The sequence below is a fragment of the Schistocerca cancellata genome, chromosome 5 (genome assembly GCF_023864275.1).
Source record: "Schistocerca cancellata isolate TAMUIC-IGC-003103 chromosome 5, iqSchCanc2.1, whole genome shotgun sequence".
NCBI classification, from domain to species: Eukaryota; Metazoa; Arthropoda; class Insecta; order Orthoptera; family Acrididae; genus Schistocerca; species Schistocerca cancellata.
Genome location: NC_064630.1, coordinates 545,871,578 through 545,896,321, shown reverse-complemented (window position 1 = coordinate 545,896,321; position 24,744 = coordinate 545,871,578). Strand labels below are relative to the sequence as shown.

Genomic DNA, 24,744 nt, shown 5'->3' with positions numbered 1-24,744 from the left:
AATATTCCGAGATCTACAGTGCCAAGAGTGTGCAGAGAATATCAAATTTCAAGCATTACCTCACAGCACGGACAATGTAGTGTCCAACGGTCCTTACTTAACGGCAGAGGGCAGCGGGTTTTGCGCAGAGGTGTCAGTACTTACAGACAAGCAACACTGTGTGAAATAACCCCGGCTGTCAATGTGGAACATACGACGAATGTGACCGTTAGGAGAGTGCTGCGGAATTTGACGTTAAGGGCTATGGCAGCAAGAGACCGACGCGAACGCCTTTGCTAACATCACTACATCGCCTGCAGCGCCCCTCCTGGACTCGTGACTATGTCGGTTGGACCCTAGAGGAGTGGAAAACCGTTGCGTGGACAGATGAGATCCGATTTCGGTTGGTAAGAGCTGTCGGTAGGGTTAGAGTGTGGCGCAGACTCCACGAAGCCATGGACTCAGGTTGTCAACAAGGGACTGTGACAACTGATGGTGGCTACATAATGGTGTGGAATGTGTTTATATGGAATGGACTGGGTCCTTTGGTGCAACTAAACTGACTGTTGACTGGAAGCGGTTGTGTTCGGTTACTTGGAGACCATTTGGAACCATGGAATTTTTACGGATGACATTGCGCTTTGTCACCTGGCCACAGTTACCGGGCCACAACGGTTCGCGATTTATTTGAAGAACATTCTGGACAATTCGAGCGAATGCTTTGGCCACCCACATCGTCGAGCATGAATTCCGTCGAACATTTATAGGACATAATCTAGAGGTCAGCTCGTGCACAAAATTCTGCACCGACAATAATTTCGCAATTATGGAAGGCAGTAAAGGCAGCATTGCTCCGTATTTCTTCAGGGAACTTCCAATGGCTTGTGGAGCCCATGCCACGTCAAGTTGCTGCTCTATGACGGGAAGAAGGAGGTTCGACACGATTTTGGAAGGTATCCCATGATTTCTGTTACTTCAGTATATATCATACAATTTATTTGCTTTCTATGAGCCTATCATTAGGATACTTAGGTGTATTTTATTTTCTGTGTCTTACCTTTGTCCTTCTATAGACTTACAGCAGTGTAGTGGCTTATGCCACCGTATATGAACCGTGCAGGGACATTATGCTCTCCCTGTAATCTAAGAGCACATAACTTTCTTAAGTTCACACTAATGCCACTTTTCAATCATTAGTTTTTCCGGTAATAGATTTAAACGAATAAAAACCCCTTCTGCATTTCCACTACAGGGAAGGATTCGTTTCTTCTTGCATTTGGGATCAGTTTGCCCGTTCTTGAGGAGTGTATGTCGCTTCATCTTTTCAGTGATGCCAAAATCTGCATCACATCGCAAATAGGTATTTTCTATATGTTATAACCAAACTATCCATTCTGTGTCAGCCATGTTGATTATAAACCCAAGGGACAAAGCTTCTCTTCCATCGGTCGATTACGTTATCAGTTAGCCGATCGTAACCCAGCTATCAGAGAGATGCGGGATGCCCTCTTGTTCCACTCGTGAGTTGGGAACTGCTTTGTCGAGTCTGTTATCTTATCCTTAATACTGGCATGGAGCTATCCCACATAACCGAGAGAGGTGGCTCAGTGGTTAGCACACTGGACTCGCATTCGGGTGGACGACGGTTCAATCCCGCGTCCGGCCACCCTGATTTAGGTTTTCTGTGATTTCCCTAAATCGCTTTAGCCAAATGCCAGGATGGTTCCTTTGAAAGGGCATGGCCGACTTCCTTCCCCATCCCTACCTAATCCGATGAGACCGATGACCTCGCAGTTTGGTCTCCTCCCCCAAATCAACCCAACCCAACCCAACCCTATCCCACATTCTGATAATTCAATAAACTGACACCAGATGGACCCAGCTAACATAACATATACCTAATTCAATTTGCACCCAACCGATGGTTACCTCCTTATTCCACTAAATCCTTCCATTATTAAGGACTATAAATCATTTCCCACGTGTTATATCTTATCTTTATGGTACATCCTGCTCACTGCTCACCGGGAGCATTCACCCTGTAACTGTCCTGTCACTGGTAGAGAGGATTACTTAGACTGGTGCGAAGCAAAACGATGTTCTGTTGCATCATCAGACGACATAACAATGGGTCGTCCGTGACAAGACCATTGTTATTGACAAGTTGGTAGAAGAGGAACGCAGAATGTCCACTCTGTAGATACTTTCACTGTTCTAACAACAGCTCAAGAATGATCTGTTGCAGTACTTCAGCCAGTTAGGAGTATCGTAACAAATTTTACAGTTTATTTTAAATATTTTTATTTTTATAATAAATAAATTTTATTATTGATTGAGAAATGGTTAAAATATGGATATTCGGCCAGCAACATTTTACTTCAATTTCTGTGAGACAAGGATTCAGGTAGTACAGGGTGTTCATAATTACAGTTCCAGTTTCAGTTTCAAAACGCTGAACGAATTGAACCACTGCTCAGAGTGACGACAAATTTGAACAGCATATTACTGACACAAGGGGAAATGTCACAGAACAAAAAAGTTTAACGAAAATTTTTCAAATATTTGCCGCTGTACGTGTCTCAACGTCAGTGGGGTTGGCTTCAAATAGCAGATGGTTCGCAGTATGACGGCAATGGTTTGAGATGAACATTACACCATCCGTACTATTCAATGCGCATAACTGCACATGTTCGTCAGTCAAAAATTGCGGCACTGTGAGGTATGCCCATCCACTACGGCAAGGTGGTTCCACATCGGATGGGAAAAACCGGCTTTTAATTGTTCTTAAGCCAAAACCCCATACAATGCAAAATGACGTCGGTTTTTAATTGTCTTGAAGCCAAAACCGTGCAAAAAGCAAGATGGCATCGGTTTTAAATTATCCTGTGGCCAAGAACTCCACAAAGTGCAAAATGACATCGGTTTATAACTATCGTGAGACTGGTGCTGGACGTGTTCAATATGCTGTCCACCGTTTTCTGTCACAAACTAAAATCGAGAAACAGCAGATCGGAGTGCCATAGGGAGCACGATCAGAATGCGTTGCACAGTGCGTGCTTTCAATTGAGCTACGTTCATAAGTGGAGCTCTGAACATATCTTTGAGATGACCCCACAGCCAGAAGTCATACGGATTAATATCAGGTGATGTGAACGGTCAGTCTGTGGGGAAATGTCGTCTGATAATTCTATAATTCCCGAAATGGCTGTGCAGCAGCCGATTCACTAGGTGTGCAATGTGCGGAGGAGCACCATCTTGCATAAAAATGATCCTACTCACACATCCACGCTGCTGAAGGGTTGCAATGACGTTGGTGCACAAAAGACGCTCATAGAGATTACCAGTGACGGTACAGGTAAAAGGACGCACAAGTCTCATATCGAAGAGACACGGCCCTGCGCTAAACGATGGCGTCAACCTTCACCACAGAGTCACCTTTGCAGAATGAAGTGATACGGGTTGATGTGCGTGTGGATTTTCTGTTGCTCATATTCTGCATTTCTGCGAGTCGATATGTCCTTGACAATAAAAATGGACTTCGTCTGTCCACAGAATGTTCCATGGCCATTCACTGATCATTTCCATGCGAACAAGAAATTCCAGAGCGAGCGTTCCTCTTACTGGCAGGTCAGTAGGAAGCAGCTCCTGAACATGGCTGATGTTGTATGGAGAGCATTGCAGGATTTTTCGTAGGATTTTACGCACCGTGTTCGCAGGAATGTCCAAATTACGGACAAATGGTTCAAATGGCTCTAAGCACTATGGGACTTAACATCTTGGGTCATAAGTCCCTTAGACTTAGAACTACTTAAACCTAACTAACCTAAGGACATCACACACATCTATGCCCGAGGCAGGATTCGAACGTGCAATCATAGCAGCAGTGCGGTTCCGGAATGAAGCGCCTAGAACCGCTCGGCCACAGCGGCCGGCTCAAAGTACGGATTATTTCCACCGGCCGACACCTCATGCACTGCTGTGGCCACATCATCGACAGACGTCGGATCAACTGTTTTCCTCCATCTGCAACGTTGCACTTCAAAAGATCCTGTCTTTGCGAATTTTGTAAACATTTTCTGCAGCCCATTAGCAGACATCGGACCAATGCCTTTTTTCATGCCTCTGAGTGTCCGGAAGTTCTACAGGACTACTGACGTACAGTCACTGTTGTTGCTAAAGGGCTTTACCAGCAGCGCGCACCGGTCGCGGTGGTCTAGCGGTTGTAGGCGCTCAGTCTGGAACCGCGAGGCTGCTACGGTCGCAGGTTCGAATCCTGCCTCGGGCATGGATGTGTGTGATGTCCTTAGGTTCGTTAGGTTTAAGTAGTTCTAAGTTCTAGGGGACTGATGACCACAGATGTTAAGTCCCATAGTGCTCAGAGCCATTTGAACCATTTGAACAAGCAGCGCGCTATCCTTTATGGAGACATTCATGCTGGGAGTATCGGACACAAACTGAAGGACAGCCGTGTGCCAGGTGTCCGTTGGTATGCATATTCTAATGCTTACAGTGCCATCTGTAGATCAAACGTTCGTTGATATTTTTATTTTTTTGTTCAGCGACGATTCCCACTGCGTCAGTAATATGCTGTTCAAATTTGCCGTCATTCTGAGCAGTCTTCTGAGCAGTCATTCTTGAACTATGAACACCCTCTATTTCGTCGGATTTCATCCTCACCTATATCATGTACTGCTCTGCCACAGGCAGTTTTTCGTCCTGATGTTTTACCGGAGTTGACAGATCAAACACAGGAACTATTGTCCAAAAATTTTTACACCTGACATTAATCATTAGAAATAGGTTACGATGATTAGTATACCTCTGGTTCCAGAAAAATTGCGTTGAAAAACGTGTGAAATAATTTCCTGTTCAATCCATCACTTTTAGTTCGCATTCTTGAAGGATGATACCTGAAGAGTAGCAGGAGTCGATTCTGATCCCACCAGTATGTTCCAAAATTTTCTCGAATATTCTGCTAAGCAGGCTTACACCATATGCAGATGAAATTGTGGGGGATTACCAAGCTGGCTTTCGGAGGAACAGATCAACTATAGACCAAATATTCACCCTGCGTCAAATTTTGGAAAAGAAATGGGAATACAATAAACCAGTTCATAATCTTTTCATAGATTTTACAAAAGCATATGATTCAGTATTGCAATCAGAATTGTACAGAATTCTTTTGGAAATTGGAATACCAAAGAAGTATGTTAGACTTATAGCAGCGAGCTTGAAAAACACAAAAGGCAGAGTACGCGTGGGGAAATTGGAGTCAGAAGAATTTGTAATAAAGAACGGACTTAAGCAGGGAGATGCCCTGTCTCCGCTACTTTTTAATTTAGTCCTAGAATATATTGTACGAATGGCAGCAGATAATTCAGAGGGTGTGGAGTTAAATGGAAATATTAAGATATTAGGGTATGCAGATGATCTAAACATCATTAGCGATAGGAAAGAATCTGTAACAGCAAATGTGAGTGTGTTAATCAAGGCTAGTGAAGATATAGATCTAAGGATAACTAAATACCTGGTTACTACTAGAATGCCAACAGCAGTAGATCAAGAAATGTCAAGAGTTGGAGACATGCAGTTTGAAAAAGTGAACACATTTACGTATCTAGGCGTGGACATCACTTCGAGAAATGAGATTGAATCCGAACTAAAGAAGAGATTACGGGCGGTAAATGTGTGCTACTTCTCACTGAATAGATTACTTTCATCACGGATATTGTCTAGGAATTTAAAGATTAGAATATACAAAACTATTATTCTACCAGTTATGCTGTATGGGTGTGAGACTTGGTCTCTCACTGTGCAAAATGAAAAGCCGTTTCGAGTATTTGAAAACAAAATTTTGAGGAAAGTTTTCGGAGCAAAAAGGGATTACACTAGCGGAGAGTGGCGAAAACTGCATAACGAAGAGGTTCACCAACTCTATGCAAGCCCTGACATAATCAGTCTTATTAAATCACGCAGGCTACGATGGGCGGGTCACGTAGCTCGAATGGATGAGGGCAGGGCAGCGCGCAGAGTACTGGTAGGGCACCTAGAGGGAAAACGTCCTATGGGGAGACCGAGGCGTAGATGGGAGGACAATGTGAAGGCTTATTTGAGGAGCCTAGGTATTGAAGGTGAATGGAAGGAAATAGCCCAAGACAGGGACAGATGCCGAAAATACGTTGCTGCGGTAATGGACTCTCGAGTCCGGTATGACCAGTGAGACTGAGAATGAATGAATGAATTCTTGAAGGTATCTCATAGGTTCATTACATACATTATTGTCTGCGTATGGTTGTTTCATCGGTAGGATACTGCGAAAATTCAGGCGGACTACAAAGGCAACTACATATAAAACACTTGTGCAACGCATTCTGGAATACTTCTAAAATGGTTGGGGTCTATACTAAATAAGACTATGAGAATATATTGAACGTATACAAAGAGTGGCAAGATAAATGGTGACAAGTTTATTTGAGACACTGGAGTGCTTCACTGAAATGCTGAGAAACCTGATCAGACAGTTGAAGATACGAGAGTTGGAACTTTAATAGTGGCAACTATTTATTTACAGCTCGTACAAAATAGATAAGTGTTTCAAAGTTTTACTGACTTTCAAAGTAGTCACCAGCATTGTGTATAACACGTTGCCAGCGTTGTGGAAATCGTGTTGACAGTTCGAGCGGCGCGGTATATCGCCCGACGAATTTGTAGCAGTTCTGAAGCGACCGCCGTGAAGTGTTTCCTTTAGGTTAGAAATGGAGTTGAACTCTCGAGGGCTTAAGTCAGGGGAGTGCAGTAGGTGGTATAGCACTTGGCAGCTCCATCAGTTAAATAAATCAGTAACAGCTTTCACTATACGTGCTTGAGCATTGTCCTGCAAAATAATGGTCAGGTCCTGCAGAAAGTGTAATCACTTCTGTCTCTAAGCTGGTCGGGGATTGTGTTCCAAAAATGAACGGCGTAGAGACAGAAGTGATGACACTTTCTGCAGGACCTGACCATTATTTTGCAGAACAATGCTCAAGCATGTACAGTGCAAGCTGTTACTGATTTGTTTGACTGATGGGGATGCTAAGTGCTATACCACCTACTGCATTCCCCTGACCTAAGCCCTCGTATTTCAACTCGATTTCTAAACTGAAGGAAACACTTCACAGTGTTCGCTTCAAAACTGCTACAAATTCGTCGGGTGATAGACCGCGCCGCTCGAACTGTCAACACGATTTCCACAACGCTGGCAACGTGTTATACACAATGCTGGTGACTACTCTGAAAGTCAGTAAAACTTTGAAACACTTATCTATTTCGTACGAGCTGTAAATAAATAGTTGCCGCTATTGAAGTTCCAACTCTCGTAGATGCCACCTATGCTGAAACAACCCACTCACGAAGTTTCAAGAACTCGTATTGAGGATACTGGGTATATGTGACAACCTCCTATGTATCTTTCCTGTAGGCAACGCATAGACAAAATTAGACTAATTATAGAGCTTACAGAATCCATTTTTCTCACGCTCCATGCGTGAATGGAACGAGGTATGGTGTACAATGAGAAATATTCTCTGCAATGAAGTTTACAGTGGTTTGAAGAGTGTGAATGTACGTGTTTCTATATGTGTGTGATGTCCGAGAAACCGCATAAAGGAAGAGCTGTCCTCTAAAGTCTAAACAATGCCGCGGTTAAAGTGACTTTGAAGAAGCCTCTCACGGATCGAGTTTCTGGGCGATGATTGATCACATATACATTAAGACACAGCAGGTAATCATCAACCCAGTACTTATGTCTCCTTAAACGATTTCGTTTCTCTCAAAACAATACAGGCTGCGGCATCTTGCGAAGCGGACAACTTGGTTACTGGGATAGCGCGCGTGCTTTTATCTAGTGGCAAATACAGGGTGTTTCTAAAACGAATGTAAAAATATGAGAGAGCTGGTACAATGGGCCATAACGAGCAGCTTACACATAGCAACCCGTATCTGCGTACCACAGAGTTCGGTGCTAGGGTCGTTTAAAAGCGTCGTACGCCGCTGGGAAGGTGATAGCAGGCCTACAGGACAACGTTTTCAATATGTTTGTGACATCACACTAAAATAAAGGTGGGGTTGACGTGTCATGACTTTTATTTGCAAACAGTTACAAAACCAGTTCGAAATTACGCCCTCCTGCTTGGATGCACGCCATGCAACAATGGCCGAGTGAATGTCGCACCGTTTCAAGTGCCCCTGGAAAAGTCGGGACTGCATCAGGGGCTGCCATAATTCGCGCTATCAGCTCATCATCCGTCTCGATAGGTTTGTCGTAAACAACAGATTTCAGGGGTACTCAGACGAAAAAATCAAGGGGCGTCATGTCGGGGGAACGGACAGACCATGTCACCGCCCCCCCCCTCCCCCCGCGCCCTGTCAAGCTCTTACCAAAGGTCCCATCTAAATGATTTCGCACTGCATGAGCGAAGTGCGTAGATGTACCATAATGTTCGTACCGAATGTGCTGTTGCACTTTGAATGGGACATGTTCCAGTAATCCCTGCAGTGGTACCCTTAAGAACATTAAGAACTACGTATTTGCGTTCTGTCATAGGGGGAGCATGTATGGACCAGTCACACTGTCAGCTGCCAAACCAACCTAAACGTTGACGACGGAGCGCTCTCGGTGAACAGAGGCAGTCTGCGGACTTTCCCGTACCCACATGTGTTGATTATGACAGTTGAAAACACCTTCCCTTTGTAAAGGGGATGATCATCCGTGAACAGTAAAAAGTGTGGGAATTCAGGTTGAATGGAAGACAATTGCAAAAACCAATGGCATGAGTGAATACAATGCGGAGAACCTTCTGTGTTAGGGGTTGTACTTCCTAGAGGTGTTAAGAGTGCAAATCATCTTCCTTCCGAACACAACAGACTGTGGAATGGCTTTCACCCATTTCTTGTGAGCTTGTTGAGAGCATGTTTTCGAGCATTGCTAACGCCTCCTGTTCGAACTACACGCTTTGCACTGACGACCGCGTCCTTTCAGCCTTTCGCAAATGTATCACAAAATGAATGAATCTGGTTTCGATGTAGGCCTTAAATGTACATGCCCCATTACGGTTCCTTGTCAGTGGATAACCCACCCCAAGTGCACCTGTGGATGGCGGTGACCGTGTGTGAATCTGGCACCCGATTATTCGGAAACTACTGAACGTACAACCATTGTGCCGCCCATAAGCACAGCCACCCTGTAATCACAGTGCATATCTACCCTTTCCTTACAAGAAAATCACTCCGTTTCCCGTAAGACTCCACACAATACTGAACACTAGAGTGTCGCCATTTGTTGACACCCTGACCGAGGGCGAACCGGACACTGCAGTGTGCGCAGGTGCCGTCTTCTGTGTGACATCATATGAAACAGACATTTGCACTGCCAAACGCAGCACTGCCGTGTCGCAGCAAATGCCGGAAGGAACTCCACGGTGTTGTCCTTCCTGGAACATCTGACACCATTTCGACGCTTTTTTTTTTTCCTTTATTTGAATTTACATTCCCCCCGAAGGAGGGCAGGCTGGCAGCAGCTTAGTACGCTGCTCTACAGTCTACAGAATTTTTAAAACGTAAGAAGAAAAGAAACAATAAAAGCAGGCGATAAAACGGTGACTTAAATTGTAAAACGGCGGAAAATTGTGGAATGTTAAAACATAAATCAAAGGGGTTGGCAATGCTAATAAAATACACAGGAATCAGACAGGTAACATAGTAGACACATAATTAAAAAAACATGGCGACAATCTGGTTTCTGTTCGCAAGAGATAAAAAATCACTCCCAGCAACAGTATGATGTCCGTTCGCAACAATACCCAAAGACACACAACACTGAACACTCACTGTAAAACACTGCACGAAAATGTCGGCACAAAGATGACACTCCCTAGCCAAAGGCAGATGAGGGGGAGGGGGGGGGGACCTGGACAGATGTGGGGGAAAACAAGGAGGGAGGAAAGGAAAAAACGAAAGTGAGGGAACCAAAGGATGGAGAGGACTGATAAGGGGGGAGAGGGGCAGGGCAGACGCGAGAGGGAATGGGAAAAGGCAGAGGAGAGAAATGCAAAAGGACTCAGGGGAGAGAAGGGGGGCAGAGAGAGGGTAGGTGGGGAAAAAAGAGGATGGAAGGGGGGGAGAGGGAGCCCAGGAAAAGGACAGAGGAAAGGAGGGGAAGTGAGGATCAGAGCTGGTAGGAGGGATAAATGGAGGGAGAGATGGCATCATCCGGGAGGGGGAGTTGATGGAAGCAACCTTGGGAAAGGAGATGAAGGGTGTAGAGATGGAGGGTAGGGGGGACACAACAGTGAAGACGTGGCAGGGGGCGGGGATGGGAGAGGGGAGGAGCAACCAGGGGGTGAGGGGGATCAAGGCGGCGGGAGGTGTAGAGTATGCGGATATGTTCGAGGAATAGGAGCAGATGGGGGAAAGGAATGAGGTCATAGAGGATCTGCGAGGGGGACGGGAGGCATATACGGAAGGCGAGGCGGAGTGCATGACGCTCAAGGATCTTGAGGGACTTACAGAATCTGGGGGTTCGACGCAGATGGTGGGATGTATGTCTACCTCCCAGTTGCGCCGAACGGTGCGGGCTTAAGTTGTTATGTGAAAGTTCCTTGGTATGACCCACTATACCAGCCCTCATTTTTACAGTCATTTTAGAAACACATACCCACTTATCGAGAAAGAAGCAAGCATCGACAGGTATGATTCATGTTGAGTGTGAGGTAATCTCAGACACACTGTGACTATGCACAGAGTGCACAGATCGTGTGCGCCATCTGTTGGTGACCCGTATGAACTTTGTTATGCGCCTTACGTATTTTATCTGATTGTGTATCGTAGTTTCTGAGGCGTAAGGTATGGACCAAGCCAAAATTTACCTAAACGAACATCCGAAATTGCTCAAAAATCAAACTAGAATGACTGTCGTGCTCGACCAAAGGTCAACATATCAATCGTGTAGGTAGATTTTGATCCAGGTACGCTTTGACATCTTTGTGATAGTGAGGAGGAAAACTAACTTGTTGTAAGTAAAATCTTTCATTTCCAAGCACCTCTCGGTTGATAGGCAAAATCGATGTTCGCAGCACATGAAGATACATTTCGTCAGTTACGGTATCTTCAAAGAAGAAAGGGCCAATCAGCGTTATGACAGACCATACTCCACATTAACACCCAGTAAATTAACATGATTATCCACATGAACATGAGGATTTTTAGGAGCCCAGTAAACGCAGTTGTGGCTGTTTACGCTACCAAAATGTTCAAATATATGTGAATTTCTATGGGACCAAACTGCTCATGTCATCGGTCCCTACACTTACACACTACTTAAACTAACTTATGCTAGGAACAACACACACACCCATGCCCGACAGAGGACTCGAATCATCGATGGGAGGGGTTTACGGCACAGTTCAGTTTAAAGTGCGCAACGTCAGATCACATAACCATACCTGCAAACTCTTCATCCTCGGAAGCATGCCTTCAAACAACATGCAATACTCAATCCTTCCATCCGGGTCGTCCTTGTTCATAGCGTGCAGCGATCTTGGAGTGTGCACTTTCCACATTGCAGCCTTCAGAATACGCCGTACGCTTGATCGGCTTAACCCGCTTTCACGTGCACCCTGCTTCACAGATTTCTGAGGTGACTTAGTAAAATATTGCAAGAGAGCACCGCTGGAAACTGGATTGTTGGTGTTTTTGGTCTACCAAACGAATCCTCATTCGTAACCATAAAAGCTGTTAGCATGAGTGACATAAAAGTAGATATCTTAGGTGTTGCGAAACAACTCAAATCACTTAAGAAAGAAAAGTCTTCCGGTCCAGATGGTATACCAATCAGGATCCTTTCAGAGTATGCAGACACAATAGCGCCTTTCCTAGCAATCATATACAACCGCTCACTTGACGAAAGGTCTGTTCCTAAAGACTGGAAAGTAGCACAAAAAATGGTTCAAATGGCTCTGAGCACTATGGGACTTAACATCTATGGTCATCAGTCCCCTAGAACTTAGAACTACTTAAACCTAACTAACCTAAGGACATCACACAACACCCAGCCTTCACGAGGCAGAGAAAATCCCTGACCCCGCCGGGAATCGAACCCGGGAACCCGGGCGCGGGAAGCAAAAACGCTACCGCACGACCACGAGCTGCGGGCAAAGTAGCACAGGTCACGCCAATATTCAAGAAAGGAAATAGGAGTAACCCACTGAATTACAGACCCATATCACTGACCTCAATATGCAGTAGGAGTTTGGAGCATTGACTGTTCTCGATCATTATGAATCACCGTGAAGAAAATGACTTATTGATACATAACCAACACGCATTCAGAAAATATCGTTCTTGTGCAACACAGCTAGCTCTTTATTCCCATGAAGTAATGAGTGCTATCTACAAGGGATCTCAGATCCATTCCATATTCCTAGATTTCCAGAAGGCTTTTGATACCGTTCCTCACAAGCGACTGTTAATCAAATTGCGTATATATGGAGTGTCGTCTCAGTTGTGTGACTGGATTCGTGATTTCCTCTCACAGAGGTCATAGTTCGTAGTGATAGACGGTAAATCATCGAGTAGAACAGAAGTGATATCTGGCATTACGCAAGGTAGTGTCATAGGCCCTCTGCTGTTCCTGATTTACATAAATGATCTAGGTGATAATGTGAGCAGCCCCCTTAGACTGTTTGCAGATGATGATGTAATTTACCGTCTAATAAAATCATCAGACAATCAATTCCAATTACAAAATGATCTAGAGAGAATTTCTGTATGGTGCGAAAAGTTGCAATTGGCACTAAACAAAGAAAAGTGCGAGGTCATCCACATGGGTACTAAAAGAAATCCTATAAATTTGGGATATACGATAAATCGCACAAATCTAAGGGCTGTCTATTCGACTAAATACCTAGGAATTACAATTATGAGCAACTTAAATTGGAAAGACCACATAAATAATATTGTGGGGAAGGCGAAACAAAGACAGCGCTTTGCTGGCAGAACACTTAGAAGATGCGACAAACTCACTAAAGAGACAGCCTACATTACACTTGTCCGTCTCTGCTGGACTATTGCTTCGTTGTGTGGGATCCTTACCAGGTATATACTTATATGGATATGTTGTCTGTTGTTTCGGACATATCCGAAAGAACAGAAACATATCCATATAAGTATATAGTTCTGGCAATACCGGCCATGACCTTCTTCTTCTGTGCGGATGCACACTTATTCCACAAACTCTTACGGAACTTGGTAAGAATGTCTTTCACGAGTAATGAGTGTGTTGGGGTGGGACAGTACGAATGTAGTGTGTGGACAAACAAGGTGAGAATGTGGGTCTCGCGGGAGGCGTGCGGGAGATAGGCCCTGCAGTCACGCTATCCTCTGTGCCCCCGGTGGCTCCTATGGATAGAGCGTCTGCAATGTAAGCAGGAGATCCCGGGTTCGAGTCCCGGTGGGGGCACACATTTTCACCTGTCTCCGTTGATCTATATCAAAGCCCGTCAGCAGCTGAAGGTATTAATATAATTCTAATTTCCTTACCAGGTAGGATTGACGGAGGACATCGAAAAAGTGCAAAGAAGGGTAGCGCGTTTCGTGTTATCACGCAATGGGGGTGAGAGTGTCACTGATATGATACGCGAGTTGGGATGGCTGTCACTGAAACAAAGGTGGTTTTGTTTGCGGCGAGATCTACAGGGTGTTACAAAAAGGTACGGCCAAACTTTCAGGAAACATTCCTCACACACAAAGAAAGAAAATATGTTATGTGGACATGTGTCCGGAAACGCTTACTTTACATGTTAGAGCTCATTTTATTACTTCTCTTCAAATCACATTAATCATGGAATGGAAACACACAGCAATAGAACGTACCAGCGTGACTTCAAACACTTTGTTACAGGAAATGTTCAAAATGTCCTCCGTTAGCGAGGATACATGCCCATCAAATGGGCATCTGCCAACTCCGCATTTGTAAACATTGCACTTACTGCAAAACCACGTTCGTGATGAACACTAACCTGTTGATGCTACGTACTGATGTGCTTGATGCTAGTACTGTTGAGCAATGAGTCGCTTGTCAACAAAAGCACCGAAGTCAACATTACCTTCCTTCAATTGGGCCAACTGGCAGTGAATGGAGGAAGTACAGTGCATACTGACGAAACTAAAATGAGCTCTAACATGGAAATTAAGCGTTTCCGGACACATGTCCACATAACATCTTTTCTTTATTTGTTGTGTGAGGAATGTTTCCTGAAAGTTTGGCCGTACCTTTTTGTAACACCCTGTATTTACGAAATTTCAGTCACTAACTTTCTCTTCCGGCTGCGAAAATATTTTGTTGACACCCACCTACGTAGGGGGAAATGATCACCATAATGAAATAACAGAAATCAGAGCTCTGACGGAAAGATTTAGGTGTTCCTTTTTCCCAAGCGCCATTCGAGAGTGGAATAGTAGAGAAGTAGTATGAAAATGGTTCGATGAACCCTCTGCCAGGCAGAGTAACCATGTTGATGTAGGTGTTCTCCAAAGATATTAACTATCGAAGGGTGTCTACATTTTTTCTGGACCCCTCCACATTCCACAGTGATTAGAAAGGCAAGGTTTCATCATTCCTGTTGTATGAGGTGAATTCGACGCTACAGGCACCGTCGTGGTAGACAATAGAACAGTGTGTGCTTGTTTCACCTTTTAACGCCGCAATGTCTTGAACAGTGACTGCCGCCGCTCTCCTGTCGTTAGCGGTCAGGTGTAAACAGCTGTGACCGGCGTGTTGACAGGAGTGCCAAGTGCCTGCTGGACGCGCCAGGTCCGACACCCAAGGAGCGCGACCACGCGCGCTTCGACGACCTGCCGGGCACGCTGTGGGGAGCCAAGCGCCAGTGCGAGGTGCTGCTCAGGGACCCGGACGCAGTCACACACGCCCAGCAGAACCAGGAGGTACGGCCGCCCTGGCTCTCACTCTGATTCACTCATCCTCTCCCAGTCCGAAATCGTGTTGATCAATTAGTGTTTAGATGCGTATGTTTGTGTGTGTGTGTGTGTGTGTGTGTGTGTGTGTTTTTCAATCAGTGTTTAGATGCGTGTGCTTCTGTGTGTGTGTGTGTGTGTGTGTGTGTGTGTGTGTGTGTGTGTGTGCGTGTCCACATATTTAGATGTGTCCATCGGTACGGTTATCCATTCCATCTCAGCACTTGCACCGTACATCCGTTGAGTATCTTCCAGTCTCTACCTTTCCTCTACTCCTTTACAGTTTTTACTCTTTACGGCTCCCTCGAACACCATGGAACTTATACACTGATGGTTAACACATGTCATATCACGCCGTCCCTTGTTACTGTCAATGGTTTCTATATACACTACTGGCCATTAAAATTGCAACTCCAAGATGGAATGCAGATGATAAACGGGTATTCAGTGGACAAATATATTATACTAGAACTGACATGTGATTACATTTTCAAGCAATTCGGGTGCATAGATCCTGAGAAATCAGTACCCACAACAACCACCTCTGGCCGTAATAACGGCCTTGATACGCCTGAGCATTGAGTCAAACAGAGCTTGGATGGCGTGTACAGGTACAGATGCCCATGCAGCTTCAACACAATACTACAGTTCATCAAGAGTAGTGACTGGCGTATTGTGACGAGCCAGTTGCTCGGCCACCATTGACCAGACGTTTTCAATTGGTGAGAGATCTGGAGAATGTGCTGGCCAGGGCAGCAGTCGAACATTTTCTGTATCCAGAAAGGCCCGTACAGGACCTGCAACGTGCGGTCGTGCATTATCCTGCTGAAATGTAGGGTTTCGCAGGGATCGAATGAAGGGTAGAGCCACGGCTCGTAACACATCTGAAATGTAACGTCCACTGTTCAAAGTGCCGTCAATGCGAACAAGAGATGAGCGAGACGTGTAACCAATGGCACCCCATATCATCACGCCGGGTTATACGCCAGTAAGGCGATGACGAATACACGCTTCCAATGTGCGTTCACCGCGAAGTCGCCAACACGGATGCGACCATCATAATGCTGTAAACGGACCTGGATTCAACCGAAAAAATGACGTTTTGCCATTCGTGCACCCAGGTTCGTCGTTGAGTACACCATCGCAGGCGCTCCTGCCTGTGATGCAGCGTCAAGGGTAACCGCAGCCATGATCTCCGAGCTGATAGTCCATGCTGCTGCAAACGTCGTCGAACTGTTCGTGCAGATGGTTGTTGTCTTGCAAACGTCCCCATCTGTTGACTCAGGGATCGAGACGTGGCTGCACGATCCGTTACAGCCACGTGGATACGATGCCTGTCATCTCGACTGCTAGTGATGCGAGGCCGTTGGGATCCAGCACGGCGTTCCGTATTACCCTCCTGAACCCACCGATTCCATATTCTGCTAACAGTCATTGGATCTCGACCAACGCGAAGAGCAATGTCGCGATACGATAAACCACAATCGCGATAGGCTGCAATCCGACCTTTATCAAAGTCGGAAACGCGATGGTACGCGTTTCTCCTCCTTACACGAGGCATCACAACAACGTTTCACCAGGCAACGCCGGTCAACTGCTGTTTGTGTATGGGAAATCGGTTGGAAACTTTCCTCATGTCAGCACGTTGTAGGTGTCGCCACCGGCGCCAACCTTGTGTGAATGCTCTGAATAGCTAATCATTTACATATCGAGCATCTTCTTCCTGTCGGTTAAATTTCGCCTCTGTAGCACGTCATCTTCATGGTGTAGCAATTTTAATCGCCAGTGGTGTATTCCCTTTTTTGTCGATGCTGCCGGAAACCTCCTCATTCTTTATCTGAGCAGTTTTAGTGTTTTATACACGGTCACCTTTATGGGCTATGTACATTATCCTATAATTCTTCCAATAAACCGACGTCGACTATTCACTTTCCCTATTACCGACCTTAGAAGCTCGTTTTATTCCTCGTCACTTTGTAACGTTAGGTGTAGATATGTAATAGACGTGACTGCGTTAAGCAGCACATCACTAATTCTGTGTTATAACATTAGATGATTATTTTCCTACTCATCCACGTATCCACGTTAACTTACATTTTCTTACATTTACAGCAACCTGCCGTTTATTACACCAAATAGAAACTGTGTCCAAGTGTTCCGTGTACTCCTACGGACACGACGACGACACACGATAAAACAAGACGACAACAGTTCACTTTTTATTAATACTTATTTGTTTACATGTCTCTAATACAGCCTAGCATCTGATAAAAAGATTTAACACAACGTATCGAGTAACACAATTACTATCTTAACATCGGTGCTGAGCGAGACCCACTTTCTGACGTTCTAGTGATGGGCTACACCAGAAACACCTAAACGAATGAGGTTTCTACAAGTGGACTGTTAAGAGCAGCCAAAAAGGCCATGAAAAAATACTTTCTTAGGGGTGATATAATGGTCGCATGTCTCCTGTGTGACTTTTTGTCAGCTTAAACCAGGAGAAATCTTTCAGTTCCACCATTATTGCATAGTTCAGAAGTTTGGTTATAAGCAAGTAAGTATCCTGCCTTCTGCAACTCTTCGTCAAAGTCACCTTTATATTATATTTTGTGCTACTTAATTCTGCCCATTACTCTGATCTTCTAAGCGTTCCTTACCTCCGGCCAGGCAGTCTGTGTCGCACTTGAATCTGCTCTCCTTGTGCTCTTATTCCTCTTCACAAAATTTTCTTTGACACCCTTCATTGCTTTTTTGGCATGCAAGTTGAATAACTGTGTTGATTACTATACCACTGCCTTACAACTTTTTTAACACGAACTTGTCTTTCTTATACCTACACTTTAATTACGCTCACGTGGATTTTGTAGCTATTGTAGATTAATTGCTTGTATATGTACTTTAGACCCAGACTTCTCAGGATAGTGAATATGTTATTCCACCTTTCATTGTGTCGAAGCTACTTTATGCGTGCACAGATGCCTTCCATTAATAATCGAAACGTCAGAATTGCTTCTCTGGTAAATTTTATCTTCCTTAAACCAAACTGATATGCGCCCATAAGTTTTCAATATTTCCTTGTATGTTCTGTATGTTATTTTAGACAGCAGTTGATAAGCATCACTTGCAAATTCTTCTACAGTGTTCGCATTTATCCGTAATAAGGTATGAGAGCGCTTTCGTTTGTTTACTTACAGGATATCTGCCAGAACCTGAAGTGTAGGACGCCTCATAGGTCTGGATTTTACTTCGCCGGCCCTGCCCTGGAAGGCACCACCTGTGGGAAAGACAAGGTGAGTTACAGCCTGGCACCGTTTAGTATCTTCCACTGTTCACAACATCTTCGTAATCCGCGGCAGAAATCTTGTTGGATATTACTCCCAACTCCTGATCAAAGTTGCCTTCCTACTCGTCTTAATGGCTCATGTACGGTATATCAGTTGGTAGCCATTTTGATTAAGTAATTCGTTGTCTGGTCCTCTGTTTCAGACTGTAATCGTTACTCCTGAAAATTATTAGTGTCTAATGATGGGTTAAAATAAGGTATGATAAATAATTACTTGTGAATCAGTGACTTAGTATTTGTACCAAATATTTTGCAAACTTCATAATTAGATCTTGCTGCACTTTACCCAATACAAATTTTAGAAATTTTATTTTTATCGAAATTTGTTTTTCATGCGATACATTGAAGCCAATGATCGTAAAGACATGACGTCCTTCATAGAAAAGCGTGTTAAGTGTTTCAACACACAGTTCAATCACAATTCAATTTGCTTTTTTTTCCATATCGAAGTTTACTGTCTGAATCTGTAGAGGTACATCATAAAATGCAGAGTATTTCACTCGTACAACTATGTGTTGTATTCCCTGAGTAGTAGAAATCTTACTCGGAATAATATAAACCTCCAAAGTGGAAAACGCGATTCATGAATGGTGATGTTTCGAAATAAAGCTGACATGATGTAAACAACAAAATAATGAGCTTACCGAAATTCTCTAAAAATTATGTAACGTTATCTTCACGCCTCTGTCGGTAGTTCACCCTATTCTCCACAAATGCTTAATTGTTAATCATGAAACAAATTATTAGTCATTGACCACGTTTTTCTTCAACTGCTTGCTCTTAAAAGATGATTACAATTACTCTCGGGGAGAAAGTCTAGTTTTACGACTGTGAATATGAGACCATGCGATGATGGACGCTCGCTGCAACATTCTCTGCCATAAGGCATCGTTGCCTTGAGGTATAAACAATTGGGTGACACTTCTCAGACTCGTTGCTTGTTCATCTGAAGAAGAGTGCATTCACTTATCGTACAGCCGTTACGGCGCCTTCCATGACCACCAGCGGCGTACGTCGGCCCCACATAATGCCACCCCAAAACAGCAGGGAACCTCCATCTCGCTGCACTCGCTGGAAGGTGTGTCTAAGGCGTTCAGCCTGACCGTGGTTTCTCCAAACACGTCTCTGGCGATTGTCTGGTTGAAGGCATATGCGACACTCATCGGTGAAGAGAACATGATGCCAATCCTGAGTGGTGCATTCGGTATGTTCTTACGCCCATCTGTACCGCGCTGCATGGTCTCGCGATTGCAAAGATGGACCTCGACATGGACGTCGGGAGTGAAGTTGCGCATCATGCAGCGTGTTGAGCACAGTTTGAGTCGTAACACGACGTCCTGTGGCTGCACGGAAAGCATTATTCTACAGGGCGGCGTTGCTGTCAGGGTTCCTCCGAGCCATTATCCGTTGGTAGCGATCATCCACTGCAATAGTTGCCCTTGGGCGGTCTGAGCGATGCATATCATCGACAGTACCTGTCTCTCTGTATCTCCTCCATGTCCGAACAACATCGCTTTGGTTCACTCTGAGACGCCTGGACACTTCCCTTGTTGAGAGCCCTCCTTGGCACAAAGTAACAATGCGGACGCCATAGAACCACGATATTAACCGCCAAGGCATGGTTGAACTACAGACAACACGAGCCGTGTACCTCCTTCCTGGTGGAATGACTGGAAGTGATCGGCTGTCGGACTCACTCCGTCTAATAGGCGCTGCTCATGCATAGTTGTTGACATCTTTGGGCGGGTTTAGTGACATCTCTGAACAGTCAGAGGGACTGTGTCTGTAATACAATATCTACAGTCAACGTCTGTCTTCAGGAGTTCTGGGAACCAGAGTGATGCAAATTTTTTTTCATGTGTGTAGTTTTCATTGCGTTTCCGCCCTGCTGCGTCTGGATTCGGTGTCGGAGTCTGGTCCTGGTGTCCGACTTTGGAGGCAGTCTGGTCTGTTCTCCTTCTTGTCTTACCCGATTTGTATGTTTTGTGCAACACTGCTACACACAAATAATTATTACAAGTACAGGAACATTTGTTTGTTGCAATACTCACACAACGTATATCCAGTTCAGATAAAACTATGAAAATGCCCAGGCTGAGTACTAAGCTCCATAAACGGTCGATTCCAGTACTAAACACCCGTACAGAGACAAATTCAGTTACCACGTTGCTGGAAAGACTGTTATGGTCCATACCCTCGTGAGCTGTTTTCTTGTGGGCGGCAGATTCTGGACCAGTGGCAGCTTTCTCCCTACTAGTGCTAACGCAAGCTCCAGCATGCTTAGATGATGTTCTCTGATCGAGAACTGCTGAAGGCGGACTCCGGGACGCCGACGATAAACTATAAGTAGTCGTGGAACCCTGAACTGTTGGCTCCGCAGGTGATGAACTCTAGTGAGCTCCGGCTGAACTTTGTTTTGACTAGCTGAACAGCGAGTTATAAAATGGCTGACATCGAAATAAGTGTCTAAGGAATAGAAAAGCAACTGAAATCACTCAACAGAGGAAAGTCCACATTACCAATTCGATTCCACACAGAGTACGTGAAAGAACTTGCCCCCCTTCTAACAGCCGTGTACCATAAGTCTCTAGAGGGACGGAAGGTTCCAAATAGTTGGAAAAGAGCACAGTTAGTTCCAGTTTTCAAGAACGGTCGTCGAGCAGATCTGTTGTAGAATTTTAGAACATGTTTTTTGCATTCCTGGAAACCGAGAATATACTCTGTAGGAATCAACATGGATTACGGAAACAGCAATCGTGTGAGACCCAACTCATTTTATTTGTTCATGAGAACCAGAAAATATTAGACACAGGCTCCCAGGTGGATGCCATTTTCCTTGTGTGGTGGGCATACTGTAAGACCTTCGGTACACACACCATCAGATTATTTGACCTGTCGCTCTAAGGAAGTAGGCGAGTATCAGCAATATGTCACGTGGTCTTATCGTGGCGTGCTTATCTTCTGCCGTTAGGTCAGACGATAGAAATGCCACTTGCACGCTTAGAGTAGCAGATTGACGGGACCAACTTTAAACAGAACTTGATTAATTTTCACACACATTTATTAAAATAATAAAAAGGATAGACATTACGTAACTTGATACTGGATGCTGTTTACAATTGACAATCTGAAGTTCCTTTGGTCTTGATACGTTAATCTTATTCTCACATATCTCTGATACTTGACAAAAGTGTCTATACATTTATCTTCATGGCTGTGTACAGGAATATGGTAATCTTATTAGGCACAGACTGAAACTTGACTATAGACTAATGCAGACTAATGCAGACTGACTGATCGAAGGTTTGTACACTGGTTATAATACCTCGCGCGTTCAGGTACCACTGCGCGAGTGTGATCCGCGAGGAGAAAAGGTTCTACGTTAGCAGCAATCTCATTGGCTGCGTTACATATTAATACGCGGATCGGCGGAAGCAGAATTTGGCCTTTCTCTAAGACAGTGCCATCTCGTAGTGCGGAGACGGACGAGAGCTGCGCCTGCGCTGTTGTGCTTAGTGGGGCGCGCTCTATTTGGAAAGTTGTGTACGCGCTGACTACGCGGAACTATGTACACAACACCTTGACTTCCAGAAGGCGTTCGATACAGTTCCGCACTGTCGCCTGATAAACAAAGTAAGAGCCTACGGCATATCAGACCAGCTGTGTGGCTTTATTGAAGAGTTTTTAGCAAACAGAACAGAGCATGTTGTTCTCAATGGAGAGACGTCTACAGACGTTAAAGTAACCTCTGGCGTGGCACAGCGGAGTGTTATGGGACCATTGCTTTTCACAATATATATAAATGACCTAGTAGATAGTGTCGGAAGTTCCATGCGGCTTTTCGCGGATGATGCTGTAGTATACAGAGAAGTTGCAGCATTAGAAAATTGCAGCGAAATGCAGGAAGATCTGCAGCGGATAGACACTTGGTGCAGGGAGTGGAAACTGACCCTTAACATAGACAAATGTAATGTATTGCGAATACATAGAAAGAAGGATCCTTTATTGTATGATTATATGATAGCGGAACAAACACTGGTAGCAGTTACTTCTGTAAAATATCTGGGAGTATGCGTACGGAACGATTTGAAGTGGAATGATCATATAAAATTAATTGTTGGTAAGGCGGGTGCCAGGTTGAGATTCATTGGGAGATTCCTCAGAAAATGTAGTCCATCAACAAAGGAGGTGGCTTACAAAACACTCGTTCGACCTATACTTGAGTATTGCTCATCAGTATGGGATCCGTACCAGGTCAGGTTGACAGAGGAGATAGAAAAGATCCAAAGAAGAGCGGCGCGTTTCGTCACAGTGTTATTTGGTAAGCGTGATAGCGTTACGGAGATGTTTAGCAAACTCAAGTGGCAGACTCTGCAAGAGAGGCGCTCGGCATCGCGTTGTAGCTTGCTGTCCATGTTTCGAGTTGGTGCGTTTCTGGATGAGATATCGAATATATTGCCTCCCCCTACTTATACCTCCCGAGGAGATCACGAATGTAAAATTAGAGAGATTCGAGCGCACGCAGAGGTTTTACGGCAGTCTTTCTTCCCGCGTACCTTATGCGACTGGAACAGGAAAAGGAGGTAATGACAGTGGCACGTAAATTGCCCTCCGCCACACACCGATTGCGGAGTATAAATGTAGATGTAGATGTAAAGCGTCATGGATTATGACAACGAATCCCTGCTACTGGCTGATATTTTGAGTGATAAACGCATGGCCAGCTCGTTGTCTTCTGATGCAGAGTGATGTCATCGTTGTGCACGATTGGCGCACGTGATGAGTAGTGGCAAAACAGTATAGTCGCCACTAGCGGAATCTAGCGACAACCGCCGAAGTTCGTACCGGCCTCGCCTAGATGCATGCTTATTGATACTCCGCTGTGGCAGAATGGTGGACTACCCGGCAGGGGTAATCACATGTGCTGCAACAGTTTGATGTCAATGTGAGCTGGTTCGGAGTTTTTACAGTGTTAAAGATTATTGATAAGATCTTTTCAGTTATTGGTTAAAGTGTCTAACACGTGATGCATAGGTTATTTCAGTCGAGCATTCTAATTATCTGCACAGTTATTTTGCGAACATTCTGTGTACAGAAGTTGCGAAGGTATCCTTCTGGATAGTGGAAAGAAGATGCATAGCTCGGACACTTTTCGTGAAATGGAGCCTGATCTACTATCGAGTAATACCTTTTCAATCCCTCATGTTGTAGAGTCAGAATTATCATTCTCTTCTGCATTAGAAATGATTTATTGTCATACTAGAAGTTGTGTATTGAGAATATGGAATTTCGCCACTCTGATAAACTTATTTCTATTAACTGCACCGAGAACACACGTGGGCTTTGTGAATGTCTGAACGTAACATAGCAACACGCTGTCATGCTGCCATCTGTCCGCGCTTATTGCTGCAAGTCTCTCCACATCTCTGCTCATATGTGACATGAACAGTTATTAACTGAAATAAACGTACGCTACGGTTGCAAATCATTAGCAGTAAACATTCTGTTCTTCGCATGGGTTTAAGGTACACATGAAGAAGGGAAAGTCATCAGATGCTGTTCTGAAAGAGTGATGATTTCTGAATACAATACACAGTGCTCTTATATATTAATGAGATTAATAGCAAGGGGCTTTCTGTTTATGGTAGTAAGTGGAGAATTTGTTCTTAAACTACATTGTGATCTGTGTGGTTTAATGAAGTGTTTGAATGAGTTTTCTTTACAAGTGCATATGCAGTGGTTACGGATCATGCTCATTGCAAGACTTTTGGCTATAAGTTGAAAGCATACATACTATGTAATTTTTGGGCAGAATTTTGAAGAATGATTTCCCACTGCTTTATGTTTAAAAAACTAGCTATACAAAGTACATTTCCATTACGCCTACACTAAGTAACTATGTGTGTCTGTGATTAAATCGTTATACGGAGTGCTTGTAATTTGTTTTCTGCGTCATAAGTATTCATCGACTATTGCTTAGCTTCATAGTTCAGGGCTTTACTTAATTGTTCAATATTTATTTCATTAGTCTGTTTTGATTCATTCTGTAGATGCGTCCAAAAAAGAATAACAATCGCTTCGCCACTACTTCTGATTCTGTTGCATATTTTGATAGATCCTCTCATTTATTTTCATTTTCCAACCATCTGCAGTTTGTATTTCACCCGTCATTTCTCTAATAATCTGTTTCAAGTAGCTCTATTTTATCTAGTTTATTGTACTTTGTTAAGCATACGGGAGAGTGTTGTACGGTGAGGATAGTGTACCTAGGAGAACATGATGGTGTTTGCTCGGTACTTCAGTTTAGTGACTGATTTTAAACTCACATGAAGGAATGCGCACCAGAGATCGCCATAAGCAGTTTACGCCATTTTCTATAGTTTTCACTTATGTGAGACATGAGGTACTGTTTT

General features: G+C 44.2%; 1 protein-coding gene across 1 annotated transcript in view; it reads left to right on the top strand.

Moving 5' to 3' along the window:
- The window catches only part of LOC126188671 (A disintegrin and metalloproteinase with thrombospondin motifs adt-2-like), a 204,890-nt gene that overhangs the window by 147,674 nt on the left and 32,472 nt on the right, over positions 1-24,744 (top strand). Inside the window, exons 11-12 of the mRNA XM_049930276.1 lie at positions 14,796-14,955; positions 18,183-18,278. Of these exons, the coding sequence (XP_049786233.1) occupies positions 14,796-14,955; positions 18,183-18,278 (256 nt within the window). The remainder of the gene's footprint in view (positions 1-14,795; positions 14,956-18,182; positions 18,279-24,744) is intronic.